This window comes from Podarcis pityusensis (genome assembly GCF_964106645.2).
Source record: "Podarcis pityusensis genome assembly, chromosome: 13".
Lineage (NCBI taxonomy): Eukaryota > Metazoa > Chordata > Lepidosauria > Squamata > Lacertidae > Podarcis > Podarcis pityusensis.
In genome coordinates this window covers 31,554,741-31,568,325 of record NC_138038.1, presented here as the reverse complement: position 1 = coordinate 31,568,325, position 13,585 = coordinate 31,554,741, and the positions used below count along the sequence as shown (strand labels likewise).

The 13,585-nt window shown below is 44.2% G+C and overlaps 1 protein-coding gene across 4 annotated transcripts in view; it reads left to right on the top strand.

The window, feature by feature from the left end:
- LOC308461138 (E3 ubiquitin-protein ligase TRIM39-like) overlaps nt 1-13,585 on the top strand; it is a 51,878-nt gene that overhangs the window by 421 nt on the left and 37,872 nt on the right. For 2 of the 4 annotated variants that reach the window (XR_013978812.1, XM_080977792.1), the window contains exons 2-5: nt 880-981; nt 2,928-3,038; nt 4,048-4,104; nt 9,200-9,256. Coding sequence is in view for 3 of the 4 variants with exons in the window: in XM_080977792.1 (XP_080833918.1) it covers nt 969-981; nt 2,928-3,038; nt 4,048-4,104; nt 9,200-9,256 (238 nt within the window). In the remaining variant the exon portion in view is untranslated. The remainder of the gene's footprint in view (nt 1-879; nt 982-2,927; nt 3,039-4,047; nt 4,105-9,199; nt 9,257-13,585) is intronic. The other 2 variants (XM_080977793.1, XM_080977794.1) reach the window with 2 other exon arrangements.

The following is a 13,585-nucleotide window of genomic DNA, read 5'->3' as shown; positions in this document are numbered from 1 at the left end:
TCTACTGGGGAAATTGTTAAATGTGGTTATGGTTACATACTCTGGTTGTATACGCATCACTGCCTTAAAATGCAGCTCTGTCATTCTTTTTCTCATTTCCGTTTGAAGCTGGTCTGAGGGGAAAAAACATCAAAATGCAGCTTTTCATGAGGAAGTTCAGGGTAGATCTATATTGTGGTTAATGTTTCATGTACACGGCTTTTCACACCATCTGTGGGAGTGCACTGGCTGCAGAGTAATCAGAAGTGTGCACCAGCCTTGTTGCACTATTTGTGTCAGTGACCTCTTGTTTGTAAAATGGGTTGTGTTTGTATATTTTTGCTTATACAGTGATACCTCAGGTTACATATGGTTCAGGTTACATACGCTTCAGGTTACAGACTCTGCTAACCCAGAAATAGTACCTCCAGTTAAGAACTTTGCTTCAGAATGAGAACTGAAATTGTGCTCCGGCGGCGTGGCGGCAGCAGGAGGCCCCATTAGCTAAAGTGGTACCTCAGGTTAAGAACAGTTTCAGGTTAAGAGCGGACCTCCAGAACAAATTAAGTTCTTAACCCGAGGTACCACTGTACTATTTTCTTAAAAGATGGAGATGATTGAGATTATGGTGGTGATTTTATATAAAAAAAGCTTTCCCCACCTTTCTTATAGCCGTTCATCCTCAGTGAAAGGTCAGTCCCAGAAATTTTTGATCCCTCTGAAACAGCCTGGTAGAAAGGCAGATAGCCATGTAGTTACAGTTATATAAACAGGTTAAATGTGCTCTTCCTTAATTTTGAATAAGGTGGGCTGTTTTTGCATTTGCATGAATGTTACAGAAAGCCATTTCATGTTATTGGCACATATTTATTTTTGCTGGCATTGTTGCTTTTATTTCAGATCAGAACAGCCTGAAGAGGAACAAGAGACTTGGCTCTCACGGAATGTAAAATTTTGCTTCCTTCTGTGCTGTAATCCTGGGAACACCAATGTCTTTATTAGGTAAAAGCTTCAGAGAAACACCAGAAATGTGCTGTGTTGTCATAGACTTGGTAAAGTACTTAAATGCAGGCGATGAACCACAACTTCATATGTGCTTGAGGCTCCTATTGCTTCACAGCTGATGGATTCCTACAAATTAATGGGCCTTTCCCCCCACCTCCCATAATTCTCATCCAGGAACCCTTACTTGTATATATCAGGTTACCAGAATCAGGAAACGTGTGCCTGCTTTCAGGGCTATGCTCCTATTACAGAAGCTGAGGGAATCCAAGCAACTGAATCTATACCTTTTTGTAGTTCAGGATCAACTTTAAATCTCATTAAAACACATCAGGAACTTTATTTTTTTAAAAAAAGTGTTTATTGGTGACTTCCTGTTGAAGTCATTAAGAGACAAAATACAAACTACATTATTCACATAAACATATCCAAAACTTGTGCTTAGGAGGTTTCATTTCATCTGAAGAAAAAGCAGCTGCAGTGTTTCATATCACAATCTAGATTATGAGGGGAGGGAACAGGACTTGGCAACTCCTTCCCAACCAGACCTGAAGGTGTTTTTTGCAGCATCTTCAGGAACAAACAGCACCAATGGGAGGGGTGGGGACTCAAAGTTAAACTGTTTTGAAGTCCTTGATCTAGAGCACATTCTGGATTATTTACATGGCTGCATTATTTACAGAATTTTTTAAAAAAAGACATTTTGAACTTTTTTGGGGGTAAAAAAATATGAAGAACACTGCCTGAAAAGAAATATCTAAGGCAAGACTTTTCCTACAGCCAACCATCAGCAAATTAGAATTAGTGAAGAGGGCAAGGATCTGGAGCTCAGCTCAACAGACAGGTAAAACAAAACTGTCTACAACTGCTGGCCACAGCAACTGAAGCCAATTGCAGCAACTGCAATAAGATAGGCCCACAATACCTCACAAGACTGCTTTGCAACTCATATGGAGTCCACATATCACAAGGGGCCACAAGACACCCATTCTGATAGGGCCTTCCCATACTTTGAAAAGGAATTGAACCTGGAGCTGACTGCATGAAAACCCATTTTCTACCACAGGGTGTTGTAGCAGGATTTTAAAGGTTTCTATTGGTTATGAATAATTTACTCACTATCCCCCCCCCCATTTAAGAGCATCACATAATGAAGAAGCACAATTTCTAAATACCTTAAGTCTCTCTGCTTCAGGTAATGAGGACTACTCTATCCTGTGTGGGAGAGGGGGATGGCACAGCTTATGGCATGTGCAAAATTATATTAAATAGTATTTGATGTGATTAAATAAATCATGTAAGTTACAAATTGCATATTAAAACATATATTAGGGAAAGTAAATACAAAAATATTTATATTAGGGAGATTAATGTACAAAAATAGATTATACTAGGGCAGCTTTTATAAGGAAAAATATGTATATTAGGAAAAACGCACATGAATCTGCACAAATTCGTGTGCTGATTATCTATCTATATATCTCCAGCTGTCAAAAACAAACTGATGAGAAAATGGGCCAAAGGGGAGATTAGAGAAATGAGAAACTAAGAGAAAGTGAGTCTGTCCTTAGCCACGGTCCACATATTTAAACATGCAATGTCCCAAAATGTGAGACATGGTAAAATCTATTGGGATGAGCATGCTAAGTCCTCAGCAAAGACATTTGCTTCTGCTTGGGCCGAGCTGTTATACTGTGTTAACTGTCCCATATAACTGATACACTGAAAATGAAAATATGGGGCAATGCAGCCTAGAAAGATGTAATTCATTTACTAACTTCTTTGTCGTGTTTTTAATATTCTGTTGGGAGCTGCACAAAGTGGCTGGGGAAACCCAGCCAGATGGGCGGGGTATAAAGGAATGAATGAATGAATGAATGAATGAATAAATAAATAACAATAATAATTGTTATTATATTAACTTCTTTGACATTTCTGTTTTGCAGGAATCTCTACCTCAAATTGCTCTGCTTGGAACTCTGTTTCCTGGGAACTGCTTGCAGTAGCCATCATAGCTATTCTTGCTTTCATTGCCATCTTGATTTGTTTAATTAAAGGTAAATATATGTTTGATAAAAGGAGTGGCATTTTTTCAATTCCCCCTTTGTTTACAGGTGGGAAATCATGGTTAGGTCTTTAAGTTTAGTTTCAGAAGTTGTTAATGAACCCTCAAAATGACGCCATAAATGTTTCAGAGGGAGAATGCAGAAGTATTCACCATGAGGAAATTGCATCTTCTTTTAAAACTTGCTTCTCTCTTTTTAAAGACGTTCTGAAGCTGGGGGCTGGGATAGGCATTCCTATTCCAGTTCACTTATTGGTTTGCCAAAATGACTCCCCTCGCAAATATCTTGTCCCTTTCATTCATGTTGCATTGCGAGCTTGGTCAAAATGCTTCTCAAATTTGGCTGAACCTGTGCAGCAAAATGAATGAATATGAAATATTTCAAGAGAATAAGGAAACACTTTTGTTTTAGGTGTATTTGTGTCATCCACTGTTTCTATGACTCATACTTCAAAGGACCCGGTTTTGCAAAATATTGTAAGCTCCCACTCAGTTTCATTTACAAATAAGTATCTGATCTCCCTGTTTGGTCTTTGTTTCTGATTCTCCCTCAAGGAGCTTTGTGGCTCAGTCCCACTTCACCTTGTTGCCCCTCCCTTACACCTACAGTCCACATATCCCCCAGGCTGAATTGCCTCTCCCAGTTCAGCTCCATGCTTAAGACAACCAAACTACAGGCCTGTTTGTTCCCTTCAGCTTTACAAATTCCAAGGCTTGTGCCTGTGCATCTGCACAACCCTCATCCTTGGCTATTTTGAGGCAGGTTTGGCAAAGGCTGAGGGAAGGAATAGGATGGCCAACCTGTCTTTTCTCTACCACTTTGGGAGAAATGTTCCTCCCTTTGCTCTTCTGCATTTAGACTACCAGGATTCTCAGATGTGGCACACACTCTTAAAAATATAGCATAATAATAGCTACCTTCTCATCCTGTTTTAGTAATGGAAAACATAGAGCCCATTTCACCTATAAACACGCATTGCCTTTCTGCGTTTCTTTTCTAGAGAAATGTAAGAATTCACAAAGTAGATATGGTGAAGAAAGCAGAAGAATAATACCAGGTGAGGTTCCTGCTTGAGTTAATCAAATGATGTGCTTCTGGATATTTATGTATGTACATTTATGCTTTAAAGCACTGAAAACCAGCACTGCTGTACAGTGATTAAAGCTAAAGCAAAGCTGTGCATAAAAACTTCCATTCAGATTTGAAAAGCTACCCTTCCCGCCAAAATTTCCTTTTGTATCTTTTTTATGGCAATTTTGGGCCTATCCATTACTGACTTTTGATGGGGGGGGGGGTTTCTGGAATTGGGTGTGAATGAAACCGGAATTCTGAAACCATGGGAAAACCCTTCCCATAGGAGAAGGGCGGCTTGCCTATTTGGATATAAGTCTAGGAGAGTTTTTAGGGGTTGTAGTTTGATGGGGGAGTAAGCTAGCGCAAGGGACAAATTAGTAGTGGTTGCCTGGTGTGCTCTGGGAGGGTCCAGGAGTACCTGCGGGGGCACCTCGGTTTCCCTGATGGAGGTGACCCCTGCCGCCCTAAAAGGGCTGCTGCTTACTCTTATAGCACGCTGTTGCTGGATGGCTACCTAAACACTTTTCACATTCGTGCAGGGACTTACAAGACAGGCATTGGCAGGCTCCCCTGTTAAAATCCCAACATTGCTTATGACATTTTGTATCCACCTTACTAGATTTAGCAGGGTCCTGCGTTTTTTTTTCAATGTAGGGACCCACGTGCTCCATCTAGTAGTTCTGGTCCCTCAGGTCCCAGCGGGTGGTCGGCAACAGAGAGGCATTTCTACAAAAGTCCTCATCATACATTAGAGCAGCTGCCTCCCCCGCCAATTCATTGACATGCGCCAACTAGGCTGCCAAATGTAACCTGCTTTTGGGATAACATCCCGCAACCATGCCCATGAAGACCTGGAACCCATTAAGCCAGTTCTCAAAGTTGCGCTCCGCTCAGGGTGACCTATGCCTTTTCTTCCCGTAATACTGCTTTTTCTCCCCTTTCCCAGTCATTTGGGCTGGTGGTGGCAATGTAAACATATCTATGAAGTCACCATTGAGTATCTTAGTCCTTTTCTTTTTCGAAAGGTGGTTACCCAAGATGAAATCAGTAGACAAGTTAGTAGAGATTTTAACATCTTCCACTAGTGCACCACCCTTCCACTCCAGGGTACCGTTAAAGGTTTTTCGGTGAGAATTGGCCCTTCTCTCGTGAATCCATAGAGGGACCCCAGCTAAATCCTCTCCTTCCCCCCAGTAGCTCTCCATGGGGGCATCGCTATCACCCTCTGATGAAGAAGTACCTGTTTCATCCTCTGAATCCGACAGGTCGCTTCTCTTACTCTTCTTGGAGGCGTGTTACCTCTTAGCCTTTCTTTTTCCTCCCTGGGAACCGCTGCCCTCAGGGGCTGGGTCACTGGGTGCCAGTGTTGACTGCTGGGGAGGTACTTCATCCTCCGAGGAGGACCCTGATGCACCCTCGGAAGGAATAGGCTGAGATGGTGAATCCTGAAATACCCTAGGAATATCAGTTACCTGCTGGTTACAATTGGAGCAGCCCGGCCTTGATGATTTGGGGCCTGCCCCAGAAGCGCTGGCCTTTGCGGCGCCGGACTTTGACTTCTGTGCACGCGAAGATTGAGAACGTGTTTGTGGCCGGTTGCCTGACCCGCCGGCAGCTTGTACCATGCTGGAAGCTGAACCTGAGGAGCCCGCATGAACCTGCTCACTGGGAAGGGTGTCCGGGATAAAGTCCTGTGAAGCCGCCATTGCTGAGGAATTACCGGCAGCCACTGCATTGTAAATAAAAGGTTTCTATAGCAGAAAAGAATTGAGCCATGGCCTGAGGGTTGCAAGGCATGGTGGGAGTGTGAGAACCACCCTGCCCTGCGTTTGGTGTTTGAGAATTGCCCCTGTTAGCCATGCTAACTTGGTAATCAAAAACTTGGTATCAAAAGCAAACAAAGATTAAGAGACAAAGCAGGTAGTAATGTGAACAAAACAGTGTAGAAGGCAGTAAAGTACACCTCAGCTGCCCAGCCCACCAGGACAGGAAGCGTAACCAGCCCACGACAGAGCCAAAGGAAACTAGCCCTCTAATTTAAAGGTAAGTATATCAGGATGAAACCTCAAGGATATTGCAACAGAAATAAGCTGTAAGAGTTAAAGGTCCAAATAATGCCTATGCACTGAGGATTTATCTTATAAATTATTCACCCAAGCCACTGGCTTATAAAATTGTCTTATGAATTATTCACTGTGATAATTTAGCTTTGCAAGATATACTCCAAATGAATTAAACTTGTAACTGATGCAGTTTAACTAAGAATTGAAGAGATAAGCACCTTCAAATGACTTCCCTCCTTAAATGGATTGCAGGTTAAATACGCACTTGAGTATGTGCTGCAGGACCTTATGAATTGCGGAGATCAGGCTGCACCACCCTTGCACTGACAGAGCAGCTAAATTGTCACAAGCAATGTGCTTCAAGTAAGCCGCAATAAATTATAGATGAAGCCCCTTTAAATTTTGAGCAGTATGAATTAAGCTTTATAAATAGGGCACTCTTATAAAAGAAGCAGGGGAAAACAGAACAGCTGCTGAGCGCAGTGCCTATGATTATCCCTTAACGTGCTGCCTCAATTAAAACCCATCAGAAGCAGTTTAAATGCAGTGGTTGTCTCTCAAAGCCAAAAGTTATTGCAGGACAGCTGTACCGAATAGTCCTGTTCAATAATCAGCACTGGTAGGAAAGCCACAGTAAGCGACAAGCTATAAGGTAAAATGCTAGCAGCAATCTGAACAAAGTAACCCTAGCGAGGATAAGATGTCACGGTGGTTCGCACAAGATTAACACTAACAAGAACGCAATTTAAGGATATGGATGTATGAGCTGTAGGCAGAGCGTTGCCTCACCTAAAATGGCCGCTACAGAGCGACCACATGGTCAAACCAAAATGGCAGCCGAGTAGGCTGTAACCACGGCAACAACTAACGCCTAGCTAGCACAGAGCCCCGGAGAGTAATTACAACAGGCTGAAAACGATTAACAAAGAATGCTTGCCAGCCGAGGCCAAGCCCGGCATGAATGAAGGCGCCTCGCACTAAGCCAGGAGGCCACGTGGTTCATGGAGCTTAAAGAGCAAACCCGGCAGCTATTTCATAAAAGCAGGAGCCCCCCCCCCAGCCATTGTCGCCCGCCCGGCGTGCTAAAATTGGAGGCAAATTGCAAGCAAAAGGCGAAACGCCACCCTCTAATACCCCAAGACGCTTGGTCCCTGAGTGCTAAGATCAAACCTGCCGTGAGCGCTGCAGCGGCTCACAGTCGAAGATCCGCCCCTGCAGTCTCCATGCCCAGGAGGCGAAAGTGCGGGTCGGTTCTGGGATGTCCCCCGACGCAAATAGAGTTGTCGCGGCAGAAGCTCTGCGCCACATGAAACCAGTCACGACGATGGCTACGAAGGTAGCGAAGATGCAGAAATCTCTTGCTGTGGCAAGGGAGAGAGCCCCTGCCAAGGAACACGGCCCCTTTGGTGGCAATGAGAGCGGCGCGCCACAAGAGAGAGAGCCGGCTGGCTCGCGAGCAGCTCACCCAGCGTTACCCTCACCGCCTGCGGAGGCAAATGACTCTCGATGCTCAGCGCTGTACCTATCGACAAAGGAGCAGAAACAAGGAAGGAAACCTGTAAAATGCAAAGGAAAATGACCTGCAGTAGCCACGAAAATCGCGAAGAACCAGGAGACCAGGTACAAACCGCAGCTGGAGTGAGGAAGGAAAGGGGTGATCTCGGGCCATGCTGACCTTAAGTGACCCAAGCCCCACCCCTGCAGCCAGCCGATTGGATTCCCCAGGTCGCACGGGGCTGCAGCCAGCCCCACGCGGATGTTGGTGGGCGTGAGCCCTCAACCCCCCTTATGTCGGGAGTGGCTTTTTGGAGAAATACGCCTCCCTTTGCTCTTCTGCATTTAGACTACCAGGATTCTCTCTCTCTTTTTTTTAAAATGATATTTATTAATATTTCAAAAAATACAAAAATTACACAAAAACAAAAAATAAAAATACAAGAAAATACAAAATACAGCAAGAAGAATTAAAAAAACCCTTATTAAGATATAACAAAGCAATGAAAAATAAAAACAAACAAACAAAATAAAAACAGTTAAAAACACATTAATTTTCCATAACATATCTTCCTTACACTTATTTCCCCGAACCTCCTCGTGCCTCCCTTTTTTGTATTCCAGTTCAGTTTGTTAGTTCAGCAAATCCTTACCATTAAGCTTTTACCCATTTATAAACCTTTTTTTCATATCTCTTAAAGCATTACAGCTGGAAACCACTTAGTTTCTATCCAACATCCTTCTAAAATTCATTAATTTTACAATACTTCTGTAAATAGTCTTTAAATTTCTTCCAATCTTCTTTCACCGACTCTTCTCCCTGGTCTCGGATTCTGCCAGTCATTTCTGCCAATTCCATGTAGTCGATCACCTTCATCTGCCATTCTTCCAGAGTGGGTAAATCTTGTGTCTTCCAATACTTTGCAATGAGTATTCTTGCTGCTGTTGTAGCATACATAAAAAAAGTTCTGTCCTTCTTTGGCACCAGTTGGCTGACAATGCCCAAAAGAAAGGCCTCTGGTTTCTTCAGGAAGGTATATTTAAATATCTTTTTCAATTCATTATATATCATTTCCCATAAAGCCTTAATCCTTGGGCACGTCCACCAAAGGTGAAAGAATGTACCTTCAGTTTCTTTACATTTCCAGCATTTATTATCGGGCAAATGATAGATTTTTGCAAGCTTGACTGGTGTCATGTACCACCTGTATATCATTTTCATAATATTCTCTCTTAAGGCAATACATGCCGTAAACTTCATACCTGTGGTCCATAACTGTTCCCAGTCAGCCATCATTATGTTATGTCCAACATCTTGTGCCCATTTAATCATAGAAGATTTCACCGTTTCATCCTGAGTATTCCATTTCAACAGCAATGACTACCAGGATTCTCAGATGTGGCACACACTCTTAAAATATAGCATAATAATAGCTACCTTCTCATCCTGTTTTAGTAATGGAAAACATAGAGCCCATTACACTCATAAACATGCATTGCCTTTCTGCGTTTCTTTTCTAGAGAAATGTAAGAATTCACAAAGTAGATATGGTGAAGAAAGCAGAAGAATAATACCAGGTGAGGTTCCTGCTTGAGTTGATTGAATGATGTGCTTCTGGATATTTATGTATGTACATTTATGCTTTAAAGCACTGAAAACCAGCACTGCTGTACAGTGATTAAAGCTAAGCAAATCTGTGCATGCAAACTTCCATTCAGATTTGAAAAGAAAGTACCATTAGAAGGAAGTGTATAGGGAAAGGAGGATTAGTCCTGAAAAAAAGGCAGAGGAATTGTTGTGGTTAGGAAAGGGGCTAGGCGCGAGCAGGCAATGATTCAGATGCACCTGATCCAATCTCCCCAGACCAACGTTGTGCGTCACAGTACACCTTCTGAACCCAAGTCCTCTCAGGCATTTTAGTGGTGATGAGGGAATTTCCCCTTGCCAATGAAAGGAACTTTTGTGGAGGGATTCGGATGGTGTACAGCACAGGACATATTATCCTCCCGGCTGAACTGCCTCTCTTGCTTCTGCTGCATATTGAAGACAAGCAAACCACAGGCCAGTTTGTTTTCTTCAGCTTTATGAATTCCCAAGTCCAGGCTGACTGAGGGCTTGTACCTGTGCAGCTGCACACTCCTCATTTTGAGCCAGGTTGGGGCAAGGCTGAGGGAAGGAATAGGAGGTCTACCTGTCCTTTGGGAGGACAAAAAGCAAAACTGATAGTAAACAATATAATAACAGAAAATATTGAAATTACGAAAGGTGCAAGACAAGGGTGCTCTCTATCACCATTATTATTCATATCGGTACTGGAAGTCTTCCTAAGGACAATAAGGAGAAATGACAAAATAAAAGGAATTTCAGTCAGTTGGAAGGAACATAAAGTGAAAGCCTTTGCAGATGACTTGGTATTAACAATAGAAGAAACGTTAACCAGTGCTAAGGAAGTATTAGAAGAGATAGAACAATTGGGGCATGTAGCAGGTTTTAAATTGAACAAAAAGAAAACTAAAATGGTAGTTAAAAATATGAAACAAGACTTGGTGGATATGTTGCAGCAACAGATCTGTATAAAAGCTGTCAAAAAAGTTAAATATTTAGGAATATGGTTAACATCAAAGAATATAGACCTTTTTCAGAATAATTATACCCTGGTGTGGAATGGAATTAAAAGAGATCTAGAAGTATGGGGAAGGATTTCTGTCATTAAAATGAATGTGCTGCCAAAGATGTTATTTTTTTATCAAGCAATTCCAATAACCAATGAATGGCAGAAGATGGTTTCAAGATATATCTGGCAGGGGAAGAAACCAAGAATTCAATATAAGTTGTTAGCAGATGTTAAAAAAAGAGGGGGCTTCGCCCTGCCAGACTTGAAATTGTATTATGAAGTATCTTGCCTCTATTGGTTAAAGGAATGGATGTTGTTAGAAAATTCAGATTTGTTGGATTTGGAGGGTTATGATAATAGATTTGGTGGGCACGCATATTTATGGTATAACAAGACAAAAGTCCATAAAGGATTTGGTAACCATATATTCCGAAGATCTCTATTTGAAATATGGGATAGGTATAAAAACCTATTAGAACGTAAAACACTGTGGTGGGTTTCCCCATTAGAAGCGATGAGTGTGAAAAAGACAAATATGAGTAAAAATTGGGTCGCATATGAAAAATTAATACAAAAGGAAGAAAGTAAATGGAAACTGAAACCCTATGAAGAGGTTAAAGGACATGTGGATGATTGGCTGCACTATCGCCAAGTCGATGAAATGTTTAAACAGGATTTGAAGGGAAAAGGATTTGATTATAATAAATCAAAATTTGAAATAGAAATATTGAATAATGATTATAAAATTTTGTCTAAAATGTATAAATTGCTGCTCAAATGGCATTTGAAAGATAAAGAGGTAAAGTCGGTTATGATACTGTAATGGTTCTAGGGGTTGCTCGTGCGTAAGCCGGTGCCAACACCTGGCTGGGTTGCCTGAGTGAACCTTTTCTGTCCGGACAGCCACTCACCCGTGGCTGTCTCAATCGCTGCCAGAATCCATCAGTGGGCATTTCTTGAACTTCTTCCAGCAAAGAAGCTCCTTGACGCCTAGTCTCCTCCTACTCTCCCTGCGCGGAAGCCTTCTGCGCAAGGAGGGTGTAGGCAGCGGAGGACCCTTAATCTCCCCGCTGGTCCCCGGCAAGGAGTCATGGGACCGCCTCGCCGATTCCCCCATCTGCCCCCCTTCTCTACTGGTGCTACGCCGATTCTCTTCCCCAGAAGATGGGCTGCCTCTCCCCATCCCGGGACGCTCTCTGGAATCCCTCTGGAGCCCGCTCTCTCCCTCCGGCACTGATGGCAGTTCCCTGACATCCACCTCCTCCTCAGGACCCCCACCCCACCCCGGTGCGATTTTCCGATACAACCTCCTCTCTCTCCTCGGCCGACGATGCGGGGAATCCCCTGAAGGAGCTGTCATCATCTTCTGAGGATTCAAAACCAGCCTCCCATCCACTCGGATCTCTTCCCGCTGGTTGAACCTCCCAGTCTGATTCTTCTCCCTCGGACACCTCCCCTCCCTCCTCTTCGGAGGCAGGAAAACCCACAAAGTCCCCTTCGTCGTCTGTGGGTCCAAATTCTTCCTCCCAGAATCTCGCTAGTGGTTTGGGCTTATCTGGGAACAAATTGTGGAATTCTTCCACCAGATACCCGTCATTGATTGATTCAGCGGGGACCCACGTGTTTTCTGACCTAGGTTCTCCCTCCCAGGCTACCAAGTACTCTACCAAGTACTCTACCAAGGTGGCGACCTCACCACCTTGAATCGAGTATTTCCGTGGCTTGGTTACAGTGTTCCCTCTCCTCTACCCACGGGTGGGTGGTAACCCCTCCCTCCCGTCCCGGGAATTCCCGCCCCTCCCTGTAAGGTAAAAGTAGGGACCTATGGAACACCGGATGTATCTTCAGCTGTCAGGCAACTTGAGTTTAAATGCCACTGGGTTAACCTGCTGTATTACCTCAAAAGGCCCCAGCTGCCTCGGCTGCAACTTCTTGCACCCTCCCTTTAGGGGCAACCCTTGGGATGACAACCACACCCGGTCTCCCACCCGTATGGCCTCCCCCTCCCGACGGTGCCTGTCCGCCTGCCTCTTGTAAACTTCCTTGGCCCGCTCCAAGTTCAACCTGAGTTGCTGGTGCAAGGCCTCCATTTCCTCCACAAATTGCTCAGCCGCAGGTACACTCCATCCTTCCTCCCCCCGCCCCGGGAAGGCCCTGGGGTGACACCCGTAATTGGCCATGAAATGGCTCATTCCCGTGGACACGTGTTCAGCGTTATTGTACACAAATTCAGCCAAAGCTAATTTCTCTACCCAGTCGTTCTGTCTCTCGCTAACATAGCAGCATAGGTATTGCTGGAGTATACCGTTCGCTCTTTCGGCTTGTCCGTTGGTTTCTGGGTGCCTCGCCGTCGAGAAGCTCACCTCGACCTGTAGCAATCTCATGAGCTTCCTCTAGAACCGGGAAGTAAATTGTTTCCCGCGATCCGAGATTACCCTCAAGGGAGCCCCATGCAGTCTAAAAATGTGATCCACAAACAGCCTGGCTGTCTCCTCTGCCATTGCTGCATGTGAGCAAGCTACGAAATGGCACATTTTAGTCAGTAGATCGACTACTACCATGACCGCTGTCTTCCCCCTTGACTTGGGCAGATCTGTCATAAAATCAATGGACACCACCTCCCAGGGCTTTCCCGGTGTAGGTAGGGGTTCCAGTAACCCCGTGGGGGCAGCCCTTTCCCCCTTAGCCCTCTGGCATTGGTCGCACCCTCATACATATTCTCGTACATCTTCCCTCACCTTTGGCCACCAGAACTGCCTGGTGACAAGCAGCATGGTCTTGTGCTGTCCAAAGTGCCCAGCTGTTGGGTTGTCGTGGAACTTGCTCATAAATACAAGGAAGACAAAGGAGCTTGTGGTGGACTTCAGGAGACAGAAGAGCAACGTCCAGCCACTTTTGATTGATGGGGTCTGTGTGGAGAGGGTAACAACGTTCAGATTTTTGGGCATTGAATTACAAGAGGATTTGTCCTGGAGTGTCAACACAAGGGGGCTTGTGAAGAAGGCGCAGCAGAGACTGTACTTTTTGAGAATACTAAGGAAAAACCATCTTCCGCAGAAACTGCTGCTTGCCTTCTATCACTGTGCCATTGAGAGCGTGCTCACTTATGGCTTATGTGTGTGGTACGGAAGCTGTACTACCCAGGACAGGATGGGGTTGTGCAGGGTTGTTAAGGCAGCAGAGAGCATTGTTGGCTGCCCACTCTCCACCTTAGAGCAGATTTATGCCACAAGGTGCCATAGGAAGGCACTGGACATAGTAAAAGATCCATCGCATCCTGGTCACTGTCTCT